The sequence below is a fragment of the Plecotus auritus genome, assembly GCF_963455305.1.
Source record: "Plecotus auritus genome assembly, chromosome: 9".
Lineage (NCBI taxonomy): Eukaryota > Metazoa > Chordata > Mammalia > Chiroptera > Vespertilionidae > Plecotus > Plecotus auritus.
Window position 1 is genome coordinate 26,586,029 of NC_137783.1, and position 22,904 is coordinate 26,608,932.

The 22,904-nt window shown below is 37.7% G+C and overlaps 1 protein-coding gene across 2 annotated transcripts in view; it reads right to left on the reverse strand.

Moving 5' to 3' along the window:
• Positions 1 to 6,237: 6,237 nt before the first annotated feature.
• PCGF5 (polycomb group ring finger 5) overlaps positions 6,238 to 22,904 on the reverse strand; it is a 118,549-nt gene continuing 101,882 nt past the window's right edge. The window contains exons 9-10 of one of the 2 annotated variants that reach the window (XM_080688480.1): positions 16,398 to 16,457; positions 6,571 to 9,470 (exon numbers count right to left, since the gene is read on the reverse strand). In XM_080688480.1, coding sequence (XP_080544606.1) covers positions 9,423 to 9,470; positions 16,398 to 16,457 — 108 coding nt within the window. In that variant the 3' untranslated portion in view covers positions 6,571 to 9,422. Of the gene's footprint in view, positions 9,471 to 16,397; positions 16,458 to 22,904 lie in introns of both variants that reach the window. The other variant, XM_080688481.1, reaches the window with a different exon arrangement.

Here is a 22,904-nt window from a genome sequence, read left to right on the forward strand (position 1 = left end):
TTCTTTGAATAATTACCCAGAAGTAGAATTGCTAGATTCTATTGTAGTTCTATTTTTAATTTTTTTGAGGATTCTCCATATTTTTTCATAGTAGCTACATAAATTTACACTCCCACAAATAGTGCACAAGGGTTCCCTTTGCTCACATCCTTGCCACCACTTATTTCTGATCCTTTTGCTAATAGCCATTCTAATAGGTGTAATATTGCCTTCTGGTTTTGATTTGCATTTCCCTGATGATTAATGACATTGAACACTTTTTTATATACCTATTGGCCATCTGTATGTCTTCTTTAGAAAATGTTTATTCAAAGTCTCTGCCCATTTAAAAAATGGATTGTTTTTCCATTGAGTTGTATGAGTTCTTTGTATTTTTGGATATTAACACCTTATCAGACATATGACTTACGAGTATTTTCTCCCATTCAGTAGATTGACTTTTTATTTTGTTGGTTTCCTTTGCTGTGCAGAAACTTTAAATTTGATATAGTTCCACTTGTTTTTGCTTTTGTTGCCTTTGTTTTTGGTTTCAAATCCAAAAAACTTATCACTAAGATTGATGTCAATTAGCTTACTGCCTTTGTTTTCTTCTAGGAGTTTAATGCTTTCAGGTCTTATATTCAAGTCTTTAATCCATTTTGAGTTAATTTTTGTGTATGGTGTCAGATAGTAGTTTGGTGTCATTCTGTTGCATGTCCAGTTTTCTCAAAACCATTTATTGAAGAGACTTCTTTCCCCATTGTATATTCTTCAATATACAATCCCTGTTATATATTCATTGGGTATTCTTTATAACCAATGACATATATGCATGGGTTTATTTCTGGGCTCTCTATTCTGTTCCATTTCTCTATGTGTCTGTTTATATATATATATCAAAACAATACTGTTTTGATTACTATTGCTTTGTAATAGAGTTTGAAATTAGGAAGTGTGATGCTGCCAGCTTTGTTCTTTTTTTTTTTTTCTTACGATTGCTTTGTCCATTTGCAATCTTTTTTCATTCCATACAAATTTTAGAATCGTTTGTAAAAAAAAAAAATGCAATTGGAATTGTAAAAGGGGTTGCATTGAATCTGTAGGTTGCTTTGGGATAATGACTACCTTTTACTGAGTACTTTCACATATTATCAGGACACTGTCTTTTTATTATACTCAAATGATAAGAAAACTGAGTCTTAGGTTGATAACTTGCCCAAAGCAAATGAAACATTTGCACCCAGGTCTTTCTGATCACAAAGTCTGTGCTCTTACACATGCATATTTGATTTGTCTTGCATATAAGCTTTTACCTTATCAAAACAACACATTGCTTGAAATTTTATAAGCATCTCTCTCCACTCCCATCTCCCCAATTTTTTCGTAGTCTATATTTTATCCCCCTCCAGTTTCTTCCCTGTGGCTTAAATTTTGTTCTCTGATCAAGTGCAAACGTCCCCTATAAATTTCCCAGTTTGCCAGGAGAGCTCAGACTTAAGCTGCAGTCAGACCTGGAGCTGATTCTTATGGGGGAACCAATGGAGAGAAGACACAAGTGCTGGCTGGCCCTGACGGAGCAGGGCTATGACTTCTGAGAAAGTCCCTAAGTGCCTTATGGGGCCATGTTAGCCACAGCAGTTAGAGAAAACAATAGTTTTATCCTTTCTGAATTCACTTTTTTTTTATCCCTTAGTATTAGTATTTTCTGATTCTTGACATAAATCCAAACACTGCAGAACAAAATGGACCTGAAAGTTTCTCCTGTTCATCTACAGCCCTCCTCCCGGAGCCTTGACATTTTATCTTTCCTTTTCTGAGAAGGGATCTTCATTTAATTTGTCACAAATAACTTTTACTGCTGTTGAACTTGCTTGATAGGTCTTAGCAGCTGAGGAGTCTGTGGTATGTGTGGGGCTCTCTTTTTCAGAATGATTGCCAGGAAGATCCTTTTGCATGCAGGACCCAGAAGAGTGCTGGGCATATGGCAGGTGCACAACTGTTGCTTACTAAAAGCCCTGGTAGTTAAAGACATAGGCTCTGGGATGTGATAGACCTGGGTTCAAATCCCAGCTCTGATAGTCACTAGCTCTGTGGCTTTAGGAAAATTACTTAACCTCTCTGAGCCAGTTTCCTTATCTGCAAAATGAGGACCATAATAAAACCTCATACAGTTTCTGAGGATTGACTGAGATAATACATGTAAGGGACTTAGCACAGTGCCTGACAAAATAAACACAAGAATTATTGCAGCAGTTTCTTCTGCTCTTGTATTTTCATTGGCCTTTTTTTTTTTTGGTTGGATTCTTCTAGTTTTTCCAGGAAGCACTTGCAATTCCAGATTGGCAGTCTATTTGTCCTCGATTTGTGGCTGAGGGAGGAGCTTAAATGTAAAATAACCTGACATCTTCCTGCTTTAGACACTTTTCTCCCAAATAGCCTGTATGTATGTATCTCTTACTGCTCTGAGCATACAGCATTATCATTTACTTGGCCATGTGTCCGTCAACTTTGCTGGGCAATGAAATCCTTGAAGGACTATGTATCAGCACAATATCTAGCACATAATAGGAGCTTTAACAAAAAAAGGTTTCTCAAAGGCATACAGGAGTGATAGTGCATGACTAATGAACCTGAGCACAGAGCCACCATGCAGACACACCTCTAAAGTTGCAGGGCTTGAAGCAAGAATACAAGTGGAGGCCACATGGCATGTCCCTGAATATGTTAGAATATGTGAAGTCACATGGCCATCCTCTGTTCTCACCTGGGGCCTTGCAGCCTAACTCCAGAGGATCAGACTTTCCCTGGGCAGCCTGCTGCCTATGAGCTGGAGTCATTTCATGGGCCTGGTGGGGGCTGAGGGGCGGGCAGCAGAAGCCTGGCCTTGGCACAGGTGCCCAGGTTACCTGGACCCTCTGGAACCCCCCTGAGCCCAGCATGAAGACTGACTTGCCAAGATCCCCAGGGAGCCAGGATCTCACCAAACTCTCCTACCCGAGCAGAGGTGAGGGAGAGGTGCAGCTGTCTGTGTGCCGGACATTCACTTGGGTGACCTGGCGTCTGTGACTTTAGCCAAGGAGCAGCCCCTTCCGTAGTCTCCCAGGCCAGGAACAACCCCCCGCCCCCCAATTATAGGGCATATTTCTCTCCCCTAATTCCTGTTTATTTAATTGGTTGTTGAACATTTCAAAAAGTTTCTTAAAAGACTGTAAAGGAAAAGAAGAATGTGTCATGGAGTGAGCTTTGGCCAATTCCATGTTATGAAAGTGATGTCACATTTTTGAGCACTTCACAGGCACCACACTCCACGTTCTTTCCCTTTTGCCCTTGAAGAGGGTAAAGCTCACTGACATGGAGAGTCAAGTCTTGCTGAGAGGATGTGCCTCTCCACCTCACTGCATTGCCTGGGGGTCCAGCCACCTCATGGCATCACTAACATAAGACAAAGCTCCAGGCACCAAAGTAATGAGTGGCAGGGCTATGAACCCTGCAGCCCTCCTGGATGGAAGGCCCTACTGTAGCGGGATTCCCGAGGCCAGTGTGCAGGAGGTGTTGTTACCTAACTGGCTGTGGAGAGCAGCCTTCCTGGGGCCTTTCTATGATACCAATTACATCCGAAAGGCTCCTTAGATTTGATTAACCTAACAAAGGAAGAAACTGTACCTGTGAGCACACTCCAACTACTACTTGAGGGACAGTCTGCCATCTTAAATAGCTCAAACTCTAGAAAATGTTTATGATCTCATATACTCAACAAATTTCAACAAAATTTGCTATAGTTGTACCTGATACTTTTCAATGGAGATTATAATCTACAACTACTATTAAGGATGACAGACAATAAGTTAGGCAATCGAAATTTTAATAACAAAGATACTATTTTTAACATGGTCAAGTATACTTGGCTAAGTCCATATTTTAAAAAACAGAAGTATCTAGCCCAACAGTACGACCATACAGCTTTGTACAGAACATTCCATAGATCAACAGAAAATACATTTGAGCACAAAAATAAAAAATATTTAAAGATAATCTCTAAGCAGCATTTTATTTCTGCAAAACAGACATATATCTTGTACTGATTAAATATCTACAAGTGCTTTTCCTTTACAAAAATACATATATTCTTAATAGACTAAGTCATTAACAATGACCTGGTAATCTTTCACTTCAATTTGAATGATTCATAAGCTAAATCTTACAACCACAAAAAGGTTTTTTATTTGTATTAAGATGTTACCACTTTTGACAAAAAAAAAAAAGCTTAAAATATCTTATATTTCAAAGGAAAATCAGCAACACAACTGTACACTGTACTCTACGATGCTTTTGTTTAACGTGAGGGCTACTCTACAACACTGGTGCTCGCTGGTGCTGCCCGACGCGAGGGCGCAGCAGGACCCGGGCTCCCTCACGGGCGCGTGTCATGGACCACAGCTTCATAAGGACACTTGGGCCCCCACCCCGTTCTAAAAAACACAGCAAAAGAAAACTGACCCCAAACAATATGAGGCTGATCCCATTACATCTCCAATGTGTTGAACCCCTGCTCCAGTGGACTGACGTGTGTCTGTGGATAAATAATCTGTTTACTAACTCTACTGTTGCCCAGAAACATTTAATCTTCATTTGTACTAGATTAGTTTCTTATTCCACGAAGCTCTGGAAGATGGAAGAAAACTAGACCCAACATTTAACAGACATCAGTTGCACTTGATTCTAGGTTTAAAGATAATGAACATTAAAAAGCATTGCTGAACAATATCTCAGTGCTGGCTCCTAGGAAAAGGGGCATAACAGGTACACAGACACATTTTAGTGAGCATTTAAAATTAAATTATTTTTAAGTTTAATTTCATAACTTTCTGAAAAGGAAGTGCTCAAGCATTTTAAGTGTTTGAAAGCATAGTAAAGACTAAGAATTAAACACACTGTATGTGACAACTACATTATACTGGGAAGAGAATCACTTTTAAATTATTGGGGAAATGCCATTGTTGTAGGAAAAAAATGGTGAAAACCTTGTAATGCATATTTAAGTACATTTTAACGAACTTTCAATCTCATGTTTTTCCATCAAAACATTACTGAACTAGGTCTCTCAAGTCAATCCAGCATTGGTTGGTTATTTTGTGCTTTCCAAGGGTTTCAGAGTCTCTAAGTATATTAATATTTTTCAACCTCTCATATGCCAGATCTGGCAGACATGCTATGTTCCTTATTGTGTCTCTGTGTGTCATTTATAATAGCGTTTCACGTTTTTGTGGTTCTAATCCAGGTATTTAAAGTTATGGCAAACACATTCATTTTTGCAATTCTACAACCAACATCTTGAGTATCAAGCTTAGCCTGTGGGAAATTCCTTATGATAAACCACAGTATTTAACAGAGGCTCACGTATGGCCTATCAGAGAGACTTCAGGATGTGAGCTTTACCTGTGAGGTAGCCCACAGCCTGAGCTCCCAAGGAGAATGGTGTAAGAAGAGTGCTTAATTTGATGTATGTATGATCTAGATCTGAGACCCATTTTGCTAATTTGGCTGTGTGGCTGAATTCTAATAACAATAGAGCAATCACTGAGAAACAGGACAGGGAGGTGAAACAAGCCTTTATGAAAATTATGCTTTTGAATATGGAAAAAGCATTTATGTATGTGAATCCAATAGAATGTTGGATTCTATTTTTTATACAAGTAAGCATGTCAACACTTTACCCAAGTCTGTCTTTAATAAAATTTATCGTATTACTAAGAACTCAGGAACCAAATAAATGTAATTTTTGTTTCTATTTCCTTCATGAAAGAAAAAGCTTCTCAAGTTAGAAGACTTTCAAAGTATGTCTTTCTCCCACTTTTCATCCAGAGGAAGGCTATTTGTTGTGTTTATCTCTTTCTCACCTTTGAGGATTTCCTACGACCTGTCAAATGGTGCAGAAAAACAAGGGTATTTGAAAGAAAGTGTGCTCTGCTAATTATAAGAAAAAAACTGCATTTGGTTAATCTCACCATGAAATTTCAATTTAAAGTCTTTCTTTGGTGATATTTTAGCAATTAATCAATGTTATTGCCTCATAAAATTAAATTGCAATAAAAAAATTTCCAAACTCCAAACTGTTACAATTATCTCTCCAACATGGTTGTTCATTAGCAGTAAAATGTCTTTGGTGATAGGTATTTTCTTATGAAAATCTTTAAAAAAGTGATCACTCTAACTTACAAGTGTCTATTTAGATATGAAATAATTAATAAGAGACAGGTACAGATAACTCAAACTGTATGCAGTAAATCTAAAACAAATGCACAGTAGCAATGAGGCACTTTCTCTTAAATATTTCAATAAAGCTAAACAGTTCATAGTATTATATAACATACCTTTTTTCCTCTTAAAGAATCATTTAAATTTAGATTACATTTGAGTATATAACATAGTTGAGCAAACTCATTACATTTATAAAATGTGGCAAATTAGTATGGGAGAGGTTTTCAATGAATAAAGAAATAACACATCTTTCTAAAAGTAGTTAAAAGACATCACCCAAGGTAGCTGTACCCCAGATTGAATGAGCTAATGAGCCTTTTAGTTTCTTTTTTTGTACTTCCTGAAAGTATTTTGTCAATCTAGAGAAAAGGCCATATTCTGATTTTTCTATTAATGGATGTGATTACCTCAGAGTGATGTGTATAAACTATGGACCTTCAAATCCCAGGTTCCTTGACCCTTTTACTGATATGATATCTAAAGCAGAGAAAACAGATTACAAAACCTTTTATGAAAGTAAAGTTCTTTCAGGTTGTTGCTTAAGAAACAATAGACTAAATAAAAACTTACTTTTATTTATTTTCCCAATTTTGCAGATTCAGATGATTATTCCTATAGTTTATTTATATAAAGAGTTTGTTTTACTATTACCCTAAGTTTATAAAACTAACCACAAAAGTTGTCTGCATATTTTTTCTATTTCTGGTTTCTTGCAAATTTCACAACCTAACTTAGGGAATAATTAACTGGGATTTAGTGTATTACTAGATATGAAAGTAGTCCCATACTTAGAAAATCATAGTTGAATATATCAAAAGCGGTTGGCTGAAGAAGTCTGTGGTTCTGTAGTAATACAGCATTACTCAGGACCATCACAAAGTGTGTACCTTGCCCCAATGACAACTGATGTCCTTCTTTATGTAAATTTTTCACACGTTTTGGCACATATTCCATTGCATTTCAGTAAAAATACACAAAAACTATTCTAAATTTCATAATTGCTTCCTATGTATTTTCTTGGAAAATAATGAAATTGCATATGATGAAGCAACAGGACGAATGTAAAGAGACTGTATCCATAAAACTCACTTAAGGTTGTAGGTTTTGGCTGATGCCCCCAAAACGACCAGGTCTCATTTGTGGTTTTTAAAATGTACTCTCAATGCATTTTGCATTAAGTCAATTAAAATAAATTCCCACATGTAAAACATTATTTTAATTACTGACCTAGATGTAACAAATTTATGACAAATTTTGAAACTTTTTAGGGATGCCAGGAAGTTAGCTTTTAGGGCATAAAATCATTGCTGTAGCTAAAGAATAAATTTAGTTTTTTGGTTGAGTATAATGGTAATGGTCTATTCCAACCATTCTTATAGATTTTTAACAAAAAAAAATCTCCCTTTTAAATTCTGCTTGTGAGCCCTTCCAAGCACAAACACCATTTAACAAATGAAATCAAAGTACTGCCCTAACCTTTTTCACAAGTCAGAACAAAAACAACAGAAAGCTTTAATATAGGCTGTTTGACTTGAAACAAAGATATATGGAAAAAGAACTATGATATTTCAGCCTTTTATATTGTGAAATGGATCAAGGCTTAGTTGTATTTTGTATGTGTTTCTTTGAGTTCTACAATGTTTTATTTCTAAGAAGCATTTTGAGATTTAGAAGGCATTAATTTGTGATACAATTTACTGGAAAATGTAGCACATCTACCATGTATACAGTATAAAAACCATGTGTGTAACACACAGATTGTGCTCATGTCAAGTTTCTAAAATAAATATTTTTCCTAACTTTCAAGGTTTTTCCTAAGTTTCAGAGGTTAACTTGTTCTGAAGCAATTAATAAAACAATTGCCAACGAAGTTTTTGGAAAACAAATACACATTTTAAAACATTTAAATGAAATTCTTCATATAATTTAAGGTAACAAGACTTTCTTTGACTTGCAAACTAATCTCAAAATGGATGGAAGACTTAACAAAGCTACAAAATCAAGGCCATCCCATAGCTCTGACTGTAATGAACTTAGGTATGAACAGTAATCCCACCCCTCTGATTGCTGCAGGATCTAAAGTGAAATATCCTCAGACCACTAATTGTGGTTAGCATATTTATCTACTACACTGCATTTATTCTATTTTATGCAAATGGTTTGGAAATGTGATAGGTAACAGTTTTAATCTACAACTGTTTTGAGACTTGAAATCCATAAAATAGCTAATGTTATCTGCTCTGAAGATCCTAATATTTAAAATCATCGTAACCCTCTGCATGCCACAGCAACACATACCTAAGGCCAACTTAAAAAGAGAAACAATGTACTCATTAAATGAGACCAACAATATAGTGATGCATCCATAAAATGGGCTACACAAAGATGGTTCACAGCAGTACCCGCTTGTCATAAGGCATTATGAGAGAAGAGGAACCTTACTTACAGTCATTTTGTTAGAAGTAAATGTGATCAGCTGCCAACATTTTGAATGGTTGTGAATCCAGCTTCAGTTCTCCCAGAATCGCACACATTTTCAACCTGGAGGGCTAACAGGCCCTCCTTGTGCAGTTGGTAGACTACACTGACAGATGACTTTAGATGCCTACAATTTCAATGTGCTCTAATGTTAATAACTGGAATTCTTCCCAAAAGATGAACTATGTTGCACAGAGAAAGCTTACTGAGAATAGGACAGTGGCTCAAAAACCATTTTTCTAAACATATTTGCCATATAAAATAATTTCCAGATATAATAATTACCAGTTTCTTATACAATACTCTATTTGAACAAGAATAAAAGAGAAAGTATGTGAAAACTGTAACACCACAAAGATTGAGCCATATTACTAGTGTAACTGAACATTAGGACAGTCTGGGGACAACAAGCAAAGTATTCCAAAGGCTGCAACAGGGATGCACACCCAGCTGACCTCAGCGTGACTTGTACACTGTGAGACAGCACACGTAACTTACACAGGTGGTTCAGTAGCAGAATGGCACTTGGTTTGCTCTTAATAGAAACGACATAAATGCAACTGACAATTTAGAGACAGACAATGGCCTTATTTGCATGCTGAAAATCTGGTTGTGTCTCTTTAGTCCACACACCTCTTGCTGTGCAATCTGTCCATGAGTAAACAAACAGTGCAGGATTCATCTCAGTGGGGGCCAGGCCCCTTGGTCTAACCGAAGTCAATTCTTGGTCGATACTGCAATACCATGGGATATGACTACAAACAAAAACAGATGATGAGGAAGACTTTTATATGAAAACAATATAGATCATATACAAAAGATTTTAAGGAGTTATAATTTCCAATATTTGCTGATACTAGTGATTATAACAAGGTGACATTAAAACTATATATTTTTTAAAATTTCTTTATTGATTAAAGTATTACATATATCTTCTTTTTCCCCCATTGACTTCTCCTCAGCCACTCCCACCCCCCCAACACATGCCCTCACCCCCCCCCCCAGTGTCTTGTGTCCATTGTTAATGCTTATATGCATGCATACAAGTCCTTTGGTTGGTCTCTTACCGCTCCCCTCCCTGCCGCCCCGCCTTTCCTCTGAGGTTTGACAGTCAGTTTGATGCTTCTCTGTCTCTAGATCTATTTTTGTTCATCAGTTTATGTTGTTCTATATAGTTTTAACTTATTGAGGTAACAACAATGGTTAATATTATATAAATTTCAGGTGTACAATGGTATAATTTGCTATCTGTATACTCTATTGCTTGCTCACCACCCAAAATCTAGTTTCCTTCTATTACCATATATTTGACCCCCTTTATATAATTTGCCCTCCCCTACCTCACTTCCCCTTTGGTAACCACCATTCTGTTGTTTGTATCTATAAAAACTCTATATTTTTAAATTGCCATAATTTTTCTAGAATCAGTAAAGTTTTCCATAATATATGACAAAGGTCAAGTTTAAAGTCCTATAGACCTTGCACTGGTTGCACATGACTAGTACTGATGTGACACTTAGGGGGAGGCAGGGTCTGTGGGCACTGAAAGCTGTGATGCCTCCTTAAAGGTGTGCACCTGTGGGACTGAACAAGCCAAGGCCGCAGGCTGGGTTCCAACAGAGCCGGACTCTGTGAGAACCTACTGAGTCACAAATTAACACACACCTCCTGCTATGAATCTATGAAAGTGGGAGAGTTTTCATAAATGACATTTTTTAAGTCAGTTCGACACTCTTTCTTTTCAGCTTTAAAAAAACACACAAGTAGCTGATTTGTTACATGAAACATTTAGGTTACTGTCTCCTTTCAATAATCAGTTGATCCTATTAAATATTTCGATTTGATTCTTATGTAATTGAATGGTTCAGGTTGTCCTTCATGTCACTCTAGTAGAAAAAGTGCCATCACCAGCACATGGTACTAGAGAGGAAACAGCTTCCGGTAGGCAAATGGTATGTGGCACAGTGCTACCTTTCCATCCGCATTTACCCTCTGTTTTACCACATGTATAGAACCCAAGTCAGAAAGGGTCTGGAGAACCAATGGTTTTCCGTTTCTTAAAGCTGCAGATTCTCCCTTTTAAAATGAAATTTTGAGGAGCTACTTTTATGAAACCAAGAAAGGGCTGAAATGGCCCTTGACTGTTTCCCCTTCATCTCAGTGTGGGTGAATGCAAAAATCCAGTACAGAGAACTGTCTTCTTTATGCAAATCAAAGGGACAGACTGACAGTCTGTAACCCTGACAATGACCTGACAAAGGTCTCAATATTCAGCATAGCTGTGCTACATACTGCGAAAACCCTGGGTTGGATTCTCTTCTGCCATTCAGCCAGGATGGGATTGAGAGTCGGAACGGGAATTCCTAGGATCGCTCCTCCCAGCTGAATAAGGTGGCACCACTACCAGTTTTCTAGGGGCTGGAGTAAAAGTCAGTCTCTCAGCGTTTCCACGGTCAAAATCATTTTTGGTCTAAACTTTGTTTGTTTTTATTTTAAAATTTATTTTGTTCCCTATGAATCAGAGCATCTGGGAGTGGAGACAGAAATCTGCCTTTTATAGAACTGCCTGCGTTTTTGAAGCTCAGCCAGATTTGGAGACCTGTATACTCTATTGCTTGCTCATAGACATCCAACTCTGACTTTACTGCTTCCCATTCTACCAACACCCAGCCTACGGCCTGCCCTTCATCCCAATATGCCTCCCACCTCTGCTTCCACTCCTGATGCTGAATCTGCACACTCTCTGCAAATAATTAAGTCATTGTTCTAGAATCCACTCATAATACACAGGAGAACCCATCACCGATTTTAGTAGCATGAAGGTAGACAGGGAAGTAAAATGGCTTGGTTGTAAGTGGTTGGGACTTTCTTAGTTTTTAGCCAAAAATGGTTTTGCCTCAAAGTAACCATTTGTGTTTGTTTGATTTATGAAAACATATGGAGGTTAATAAATTTATTGAAATGTGTTACAATACTGGAAATTATGATGAACTTTAAGTATTATTTGCGTTTCAGTTGCTTTCTTACTCTAATGAATTATGGCACATCACTCACTCCTCCCGATGTTGTTCAGTGATTGCACTGAATCAACCCACATTTCGCAGGGTTGCTAGTCCCCAGTCTCATCAGGTACTAAAATAAAGAACAGATACTCGAAATATACTTCAAATGTGATGTTAGAAAATCCTAAAATTAACTTTGATGTACTCTTTTTCTTAAAAAAGTTTTTCTTTATCATAAAAATAACTTGGCTTTACTGTAGATTTGGAAAATATAGAAAAGCACCATGAAAAAAAAATTAAAATTTTATTTAAATACTACCATCCAAAGATAACACCATAATCATATCAGTGTATATCCTTCCAGTCTCTTTGCCTATGTACTTCTTTGTTTTTTAAAACTGAAATCATACTACACATATTGTTCAGTAAATAATTTTGTCCATTAAAAAATTCCATACATTTGTTTCTACTCAACTTGATCATTTTTAAAGGCTGTATATAATGCCTTTACAGAAATGAACCCGTAAGTTATCAACAAATATCTTTTTGCTGTACATTTTACTTTATTCATTTTTTTCTATTACAAATTAATGCTGACCCAATGATCTCTCTGCTCTCTACCTCACCTCCTGCCCGCACCCTCCCCCCCGCACCTGGTTGGTCCTAGAAGTGGAACTGCTGGTTAAAACACACATACTTTTAGAACTTTTTGCTAAATGTCACACAAGAGAGTGGCTCCAAGGAAGTTGTTCTATTTTTACATTTCCAAAAGAAATATTCCATAGCCTCATCAGTAATGAGCACTACCCCTTCTTCCTTTTAATTTGGCAACTTAATAAGCATAAAAATATTTTCTTTCTTTTCTTGGCTTCTAAAGAAGTAAATCATTTTTGTATGCTTATTGGGCAGTTTCCTTTTTTTTGTGACTTGCCTAATCATAGCTTTTGCTCATTATTCTATGGAAAGTTGAACTTGGTCCTATAGATTTGTATGGATTCTTTATGTGTTAAGGACATTAAACCTTTGTGTCATATTACTGATATTTCCTCAATCGTGGTATATTTGTCATGTACTTTTACAATATTCATAGTCAACTCAGCTTGTCTTTTTTTCTTTCGCATGTATAAGGAGAAAGGTCATCCCCACGCTTAGAGTCATTATTCAGCTATATTTCCTCCTTTAAATATCTGCCATTTTAAGCCACAAGAAACTCAGGTGTGCAGATTGAATCTGGCACAAATCCTACCAGAGCACACCCCACCCCCAACATCTATGTTCCGAGTTCACCAGTTAGCCCCAAACAACCAGATAAGACCCTCCTCCAGATCTCTGCTCTGTGTTCCCTCAGCCTGAAGTGCCCTACCCCAGATACGTACATAGCTATTTCTCTCACCTCTTTTTGATCAAATATCATCACCAAGAAATCTTTCCTTGGCAAGCTTATCTAATTCTATTTATTAACTTTAATTTTTATTCTAACATCATAAATTTTATTTATTTTTCATCTGTTACCATCATTAGAGTGTAAACTCCATGAATTTTTTTTTTTCCATTTTTACTTCTGTATCCCCAGGACCTAAAAGAATGCCCAATTAAGGGCTTAACAATATTTGTTAAATGAATCTTTTTCTCCTCCATAATTTAAAATACTCTCTTTATAGATTCATACAAACTACAGTCTGTTCGTAAGCTACTCTTTTTATTCATATGTCTGTGTGTAAGTTAGTCCTCTATTTTAGTTACTCCAGCTTTAAAATACATGTCAGTATGTAGCATTGCACATGTCCCCAGGTTGCTCATTTAAAAATATGACTGATCAGAAACACTGATTTATATTTCCTGATGAACTTTAGAATGATTTTGTCAAGTTAAACAAAAAATTGGTAAAAATGTGCTTAGAACCTCTCTAAATATAATAATTTAATTATGGGGAGAACTGACATCTCTAATATTTAGTACACTAGAGGCCTGATGCACGAAATTCGTGCAAGGGGCTCGGCCCTCCCAGCCCCGGCTTCATCCGGAAGGTTGTCTGGAAGGATGTCCGCAGGTCGTTCAGCTGTCCGGTTTCATTAGCATATTATGCTTTTATTATTATATATTATTTAAACTTTTTTGTGAGTGTAGTGGTATTTTGGTTCTATATGAGAAGGTCTTTGATTTTAGATATTATATGCTGAAGTATTTAGTAGCCTATTGTCATGAAACTTGCAATTTACTTTCAATTGGTTTCACAAAGAAACAACAGGTATATGTATAAAGATTGATAAGATAAGGAGAGAGAAAGAGAGAGGGCAGAAAATGTAGCAAAATGTTACTTGGTAAATCTATGTGTAAGTAAAGAATATTCCTTTGCATTATTATTTCAACTTTTTTGTTTCGAAACTTTTCAAAATCAGAAGCTGGTAGGAAAAAGTAGGACTTTTTGCCAAATGCCTTTTCAGCATCTACTGATGATTTTTATTGCTTTTTTTTTTTTTTTTAATATACCTTACTGATTTTTTACAGAGAGGAAGGGAGAGGGATAGAGAGTTAGAAACATCGATGAGAGAGAAACATTGATCAGCTGCCTCCTGCACACTCCTTACTGGGGATGTGCCTGCAACCAAGGTACATGCCTTTGACCAAAATCGAACCTGGGACCCTTCAGTCCATAGGCCGACCCTCTCCACTGAGAAAAACCGATTAGGGCAGATTTTTATTTCCTGCATTACTGATAAAAGTCCTATTTAGTTTTGGTTTCATTCTTTTAGTATAATATTTAGTATACTATATTATATTATTTATCATTTTTATATTTATATTCAAAATAAGATTTGAGTCCTGGCTGGGTAGCCAGCTCAGTTGGTTAGTGTCATCCCATACACCAAGGCGTATGGTCTGGGCACATATAAGAATCCAAAATGAATCCATAAATAAGTGGAACAACAAATAGATGTCTCTCTCTCTCTCCTTCTCCCTTCCCCTGTCTCTCTAAAAAAAAAAAAAGCAATAAAAATAAGATTTGCTAGTTTTCTAATTGGGAGTCAGTTTTTGCTATCATGATTGTGTTACTTTTGTAAAATGAATTCAGAAGAATTTGATCTTTTCCAATGATTTAAAACAATTTAGAATGAGAATGATCTATTCCTTGAAAATTTGAGTTTGTGACCATAAAACTATTTAGGTATTCTTTGAGGAAGTAATTCTTTAATAATTTTTTTATGCCTTTCATGATTTAGTGATTTAAATTTTCTTTCTTCCTAGGTAAATTTTGGTCCACTTGTATTTTCTACAAAATTGTCCATGTCAGGGACTTTATACACATACCCACACACACAAAATATGGGTGGGTTACTGAAAATTTGGTCTTACTCCTACTGTTCTCTTAGTACTTTACATCAATGTTTAGGAACATATTTATTTCTAAGGAAATAGACATCAGTGCCAACTAAGTGTTCCCCTGATATTTCCAGTACCCACCTGGTACCATACATACTTATTACAATACTAGAGGCCCAGTGCACTATATTCGTGCATGGGTAGGGTCCTAGGCCTGGCTGGTGATCAGGGCTGATCTGTGGGGCAACTGGCAAGGTGGTCAGGATCCCTCGCTTGCACCTGCCTTGGCTGGCCTGGGGCCTGCCGGCTGGGGGCAACTCCTGCATTGAGCATCTGGCCCCTGGTGGTCAGTGCGTGTCATAGCAACCGGTCATTCCGTCGTTCAGTCGATTTGAATATTAGGCTTTTATTATATAGGATTATTGCCTATGTTCCCCATGACTATTTTGTGACTCCCATTTTGTACTTCTTAATGCCTTTGCCTTTTTTGTTCAGTCCCCCAACCCCTCTCCTCTCTGACAGCCATCAGTTTGTTCTCTGTATCTATGAGTCTATTTCTGTTTATTTACATTCTTTAGATTCCACATATAAGTGAAATCATATGATATTTGTATTGCTCTGACTGACTTATTTCACTTAGCATAATACCCTCTAGGTCCATCCATGCTATTGCAAATGTTAAGATTTTATTCTATTTTTATGGCTGAGTAATATTCCAAACAATGGGGATTTTAAAGAAATGCTATAATTAATCCATAGATCATCTCTGTATAGTAATTCTTAACTATACCATCCTTAATCCCTTCTGTTTTCCAAATTTATAAAATGTATTTTTATTGATACTTTCCTCAGATCCATGTTCAAGTTTTCTCAGTGTATTATTAGTTCACTGTCATTTCTATGTTAAAAGAGATAACTCAAGTAAAGCACTTAGGGAGGGCCTAGTAAGCCAGCTCACAATTACATTTAGCTGCTGCCATTATTTAGCTTCACCTCATCTGGCATTTTACCTTTCATTGTGGGTGAATGATTAATTTTAAAAAAGTAATACACAAAAAAGTATTATGTGTGGAGCAGAGATTTCTCAAGGGCTAAAATTGGTAATTATTAAAATTAACGCATAAAAAATGGCCTTAACATTAATAATTTCATTTTTAGTTTTGTAAAATTAAATAGGTATTTCAAGAGAACTAAAGTAATGGAAAACTCTGGGGACATAATTTGAAAGGAAGTTTTGTAGCTCAAATAAGTATTAGTTTCACTAAGTTACGTGTCTTAGGAACTCGAGTTTGGGATGAAAGCAGTCCCCATTGTGGCAGCATCGTCAGGGTCATATGTACAGTCGTGAGTGCCTCTTACCTGATACAAAGGGCCATCCTGAGGGCAGACTTGCGAAGCTGAGCAGTTCAGACACCGAAACTGCGGAGGAGATGAACTCATCAGATAAGAGGCATCCACAACTGGATACATATTTAAAACTGATTATTCAAAAAATATAATTTAACGTCAAACATGAGTCAACATGATTAATTTTAAGTAAACACGTTCCAAAATAGGGTAGGGTTTGTTTTTTTTTAAATTGATTTTAATAATAGTGACTGGTAAAATTTAGCTTGAAGTAATTTTAGTATCTAATAAGAGTTTGGCTAATATTCTGCAAATATTTTACCAAAATATTTTACCCGTCCTTTCCATCTCTTCTTCAAATACTAATGCCTAGGAAAACCCTCACCTCTTCTATCCGTCCCGTCCTATGATTAATCTCCTAGGTCTCCTCCTCAACTACCTCTTGAAAGCATCACTTTTAAGGATATTGGAGCTCTGATAGGGGCATGAAATTTGCCTCAACTTGTAAGGGATCCATTTCCTGTTTTAAATTTTGTTCCTTATATTGTTAGCAGGTTAGATTCTTAGTCTCCATATATATTTTAATAATATCGGACGGTGAGCTCCTTGAGTCTCTATCTTATTTATATTTGTAGTATTAGTAGCTAAGGCCCACAGAAGCCACTCAAAAAAATTTTTATGAGTAAATCAATAAACATATTTTAAAACTATGAGTAAGTAAATTCATTTGCAAACTCACTAACTTTAGCAGTTTAACCATTTATATTTAAAAAAAAAATCATCTCCTAATAATGATTTTTCAACATTATGCATATGTGAATTCAACATTGCATGCCTATTCAAAATGGAAAAAAAAAAATGAAAGGTGTAAATTAACCAGGAGAAATCTAACATCCCTGAGCAGCTTTTAAAAATATATACTTTGAAATAACACTTAAGCAATAATTAAAACAAATATATTGAGAGCCTTTAAAATAAAATTTTAGAAATTTTCCATTTCCCCAAAGACTTTAGCAAGTTCCCCCCTAAAAGTTAGTCCTTGCATTTCTGTGTAGGGCTCATTAACATGTCCTAAGATATGCCCAGCACTGCTGTCCTTGGCAACCTTTCCCTCTCTCAAGAGTCTTCAAGCTCGGCCTGGCCGGATTGGCTCAGTGGATAGAGCACTGGTCTGAGGACTAAAGGGTCCTGGGTTCAATTCCAGTCAAGGGCATGTACCTCAGTTGCAGGTTGATCTGACCCCTGGCCCTGGTCAGGTCTCATGTGGGAGGCAACCAATCAATGTGTTTCTCGCACATCGATGTTTCTCTCTGTGTCTCTCCCCTCCCTTCCACTCTCTAAAAAATCAATGGAAAACTATCCTCGGGTGAGGATTAACAAAAAGAAAAAAAAAAATCTTTAAGCTTTATCTATCAGATTTGGACTAACTACACAAGTCCCAAATAGCACTTATTTTCCCTCCATTAATCTCTCTGGTATTAGTTCAGATAGATGTTTGCTTTTTCTAAAATTGCTTGAAAATTCAAATAAAGCAAAGCAAGGTAAACATGATGTAGTAACTTTAGATATGGACTAGCAGAGGTTGCTGGAAGGTAAAATCGACCGGGACCATCTGGGAAAGATGTGCTGTCCCAAGAGTGGGTACTCAACCCTCCGAAGAGGTGAGCAGGAAGAACATGAGTTCATGATTAAAGCGAAGGCTTGAACAGAAAGAGATAAAAGTGAGCTCTTGGATGAGACCAAGTGTAGGAGGAGAGAATTATAATAATAATAAAAGCTAACATAAGCTATTAATAAAATAACTAACAGTATGCTAGGCACACTACTAAGTACTTTATACTATCTCATTCTCACTAAAATTTTTGAGATAGGTAGCATTACCCAAATTTTAAGGCTTAAAAAAACAGAGGCAAAACTAGAAACCAGGACATAACTGGAAGGAAACAGCTTCAACATATATAGCAAAAGGTTAGTATCCAGAATACAAAAAGAGGTCCTAGAGGTCAATAAGAGTCTTAGCCTTGTTGTAGGTATGTGTGTGTAATTAAACAAATCAGTTTAATATAAAAAATGTACTAGAAGCAAGTGAAAGAACCACAAGGTAGACACTAGTTTAGAAAATAAGCTGACCCCAGCCCAAGGCAGAGTGAGTGAGCAACGGCAGCAGGTAAAGTACTGCAAGCTTTTCAGACATCCTGGCATCTTGCTGGCATTGAAAGGTAGAGATGGAAAGGGTACGTGTTTGCTAGTAAGGGTTTAATCAGGAAATGATTGTTTTGCCCTAGCCGGTTTGGCTCAGTGGATAGAGCATCAGCCTGCAGACTGAAGGGTCCCAGGTTCAATTCCAGTCAAGGGCACATGTCCAGGTTGCGGGTTTGGTCACTAGTAGGTGGTGTGCAGGAGACAACCAATCAATGATTCTCTCTCATCACTGATGTTTCTATCACTCTCTCACTCTCCCTTCCTCTCTGAAATCAATAAAAATACTTTTTTTTTTTTAAAAAAGAAATGATTGTTTTATTTATAATTTGTCCATTCATTTCAAAGGTCAGAATTCATCAATTACTATTACAACTCAAAATTAATTGGAGCAAGACAAATATTTAAAATTTATTTAACAAAAAACAATTGGGAAATTGAGATTCAAATGAACAGAATGATCTTTAAGGGTATATTTTACATAACTACTAACCTTATATAAGAAAAATTTTTATTCAGTTTACCCTTTAAACAAATATTTTTTGAGTATCTGTATTAGGCACTGCTCCTGGTGCTGAGACTCAGCAGTGAACAGAGACAAGCCCTGCCCTCAGATATATTTTAACAAACCATAAACAAGAGACACAGGATTTCAGATAGTAATGAAATACTATGGAAAACAGTAAGGCATAAAAAAGGATTTAGAGTGTCGGAGTCAGAGGCCTCACTGAGAAGGTAGAGAAGCAAAATTCTTTGAGCGAAGGGGTAAAGGGAACAAGTTAGGTGGACACTGGGGAGCCGGAGCAAGTCTGGTACGTTAGAGGAAACGGGCCAGTGAGGCTGAGTGTGGGGAAGCCAGAGGGAAGGAGAGAAGGTAAGATCAGAGACATGTCTAGGAAAATCACTTGGGTCGGTATCTATAGGTCCCTGGGAGGATTTTGGCTTTTGTCTACATGCTACTAGATGTTACTGGAGAGTTCAAAGCAGAGAAATGACATGTTCTAACTTATTTTAGAAGGATTGTTCCAGCTGCTGTACTGGACAAAGATGGGCGGGGTGGGGTGGGAGGGAATGGGTAGGAGACTTAGGTAGAAATTCTGGAGGATGGGGCTAGGGGCCTGGATCAGAGTTGTACAGTGGAGGTGGTAAGACATAATGGGATTGTGACTATCTTGTATACTACATAGGTCACAAAGTTTGCTAAGGATGAACAGAAAAAAAAAAACTAACCAGGACTGACTTCAGGAATTTGGTCTGAGAGAACAAAAGGGAACTACTGAGATTATGAAGACTAAGGGAGAAACAGGCTGGAGGAGGGGATCAAACAAAAGCAGGTTTATCATACTGAAAAATGAAACAGGCTAATAATTACTGTTGCACTAATTATAAAATGTGGTGATTTCTCTATTTATTGGTTTTGTTTTTATGTGAATGAAAAATCATATGATACTGAACCACTATTTGAACCACCTTTTATTAAAGTATGCCTTAAATAACTAAGAACTTCAAACTATTCAGAAATGTGGTCAAACACCTAATTGTAGCAAGGACTGACTGAATTTAGAGTCTATTAGTAACAATTTTTATGAATTAGTAAAAATTTTTATGAATTAGCTTTCATGCTTTGACCTTGAAATAACTGGCAGTGTGGGTGACCTTTGGGGAGGGATCTCAGGAAGGACAGTGAATGCTAGCAGAGATCTTGTGGTGGATAACTACTTACATCTTTTCAACCTTAAGGCAAACCTATTCATCATGATGGCTTCAAGCACACACTGAAATGTCCAAAGAATTATCAAAGGAAGCTAAAATTATATCAATATGACATTAATATTATATGCAATATCACCACACATAGGCCCCAACAGAGCTGGGGAAGAGAGAATGGACTGTGTCTATAATCTGTGCTTGGAACCGGAAGCATTAAGTGAGGGTGATGTATGCACAACCATTTAAAAACTAGGAAATGTCATATAAGGGCAAGTAGTAATTTACCAAATATAATCAGATTTTTATTTTCTTTAAAAAACCCTAGAAAGGTTTAATGAGTTCTTCAAGAGCGTTAGTTGGTGACAGGTAGGATGTAATTTTCCTTCCTGGTCATGAGAATTCATCCTCACAAGGAAGGCTTTACCCAAGTGAGACTCAAACAGAAAAAAAGCTAGGTACTTCATTTATTGTATCATATCAAGACACATTTCTTCTTAAAAATAGCCAAATATCCTACCCATTGAATGACACATAAAGAATATATTTTGAGGTTTGTTTCACAGAAGTTCCACAGATGTTGACATTCAATATGTTTTTGAACCATAATGGCAACCCTCATTATATTAGATTCTATATTATCTACCTTTGTGTGAGGTTACATTTCTTAATTATGTGATTGTTTTTATAGTTAATTTATATTTTCATAATCGCCTGGCCGGTGAGGCTCAGTGGTTGAATGTCGACCCATGAACCAGAAGGTCACAGATGGATTCCTGGTGAGAGCTCAATCCCAGGTCTCGGGCTTGATCCCCAGTAGGGGGCGTGCTGGAGGCAGCCGATCATTGATTCTCTCTCATCATCGATGTTTCTATCTTTCTCTTCCCTCTCCCTTCCTCTCTAAAATAAATAAAAACATATTAAAAAATATAATAAAACCTAGCTTATAGAAAGGTTATTACACAGAGTTTAAAAACATGACATTTTGTACCCTAAACACTATAAAATCTTAAGGTCTAAATGGAGGTCATTTAGTCTAACCTTCTAGCCAATCATAATGTTTATTCATGTGATCAGATTATAAAGAGAATTTCTGTTAGCATTACTACTATATTTACTGTTATATATCAATCCCTAGTCCCTAAAATGTCCCTAATACTGTTACATACAACTCAGATAAGATGTGCTTGAACCTTCTAATTAACCCTAATCAAAGATACAGTTCAAAATACAAAATTCTCCTTCGAAGTTTTTTTGATTTTCTTAGTTTTTCTCCTTATGTTGCCTAGGGCCCAAGGCACAATAATCTGACCTGGTATCAGAAGCCACTGCAAACCCACTTACTCTTCAGTCTAATTTAATACAACTAGAGGCCCGGTGCACGAAATTCGTGCATGGGGGTGTGTGTCCCTCAGCCCAGCCTGCACCCTCTCCAATCTGGGACCCCTCAAGGGATGTCCGACTGCCCGTTTAGGCCTGATCCCAGTAGGATTGGGCCTAAATGGGCAGTCGGACATCCCTCTCACAATCCAGGACTGCTGGCTCCCAACTACTTGCTTGCCTGCCTTCCTGATTGCCCCTAACTGCTTCTGCCTGCCAGCCTGATTGATACCTAACTGCTCCCCTGCCAGCCTGTTTGCCCCTAACTGCCCTTCCCTGCAGGCCTGGGTCCCCCCTCAACTGCCCTTCCCTGCAGGCCTGGTCGCCCCTAACTGCCCTCCCCTGCAGGCCTGGTCCCTCCCAACTGCCCTCCCCTGCTGGCCTGATCGCCCACAACTGCCCCCCCCCCCTTGCAGGCCTGGTCCCTCCCAACTGCCCTCCCCTGCTGGCCATCTTCTGGTGGCCATATTGTGTCCACATGAGGGCAGCAATCTTGTGTGTTGAAGTGATGGTCAATTTGCATATTACTCTTTTATTAGATAGGATAGAGGCCTGGTGCACGGGTGGGGAATGGCTGGTTTGCCCTGAAGGGTGTCCTGGATCAGGGTGGGGGCTCCCTTGGGGCGTGGGGCGGCCTGGGCGAGGGGCCTGTGGTGGTTTGCAGGCCCCCTCCCCACACCCCAGCAACCCTTGTGGAGGCCCTGGTATCTGGGATTTATTTATCTTCTATAATTGAAACTTTGTTGCCTTGAGCAGAGCCAAGCCTCCTGCTTGCTCCGTGGCTGCAGCCATTTTTGTTGGGATTTATTTATCTTCTATAATTGAAACTTTGTAGCCTTGAGTGGAGGCCTAGGCCGGCCAGGGTGTGCCAGGGTGTGCGGAAAGCTTGGCTTCCTCCATCGCCGGGGCAACTCAAGCCTCCTGCTCTCTCCAGCTCCGTGGCTGCTGCCATTTTTGTTGGGATTTATTTATCTTCCATAATTGAAACTTTGTAGCCTTGAGTGGAGGCCTAGGCCGGCCAGGGTGTGTGGAAAGCTTGGCTTCCTCCATTACCGGGGAAACACAAGCCTCCTGCTCTCTCTGTGGCTGCAGCCATCTTGGTTGGGTTAATTTGCATACTCGCTCCTGATTGGCTGGCAGGCGTGGCTTGTGGGTGTAGCAGAGGCACAGTCAATTTGCATATTACTCTTTTATTAGATAGGATAAAGGTACCTGAAAAAAAATTATCTAGAT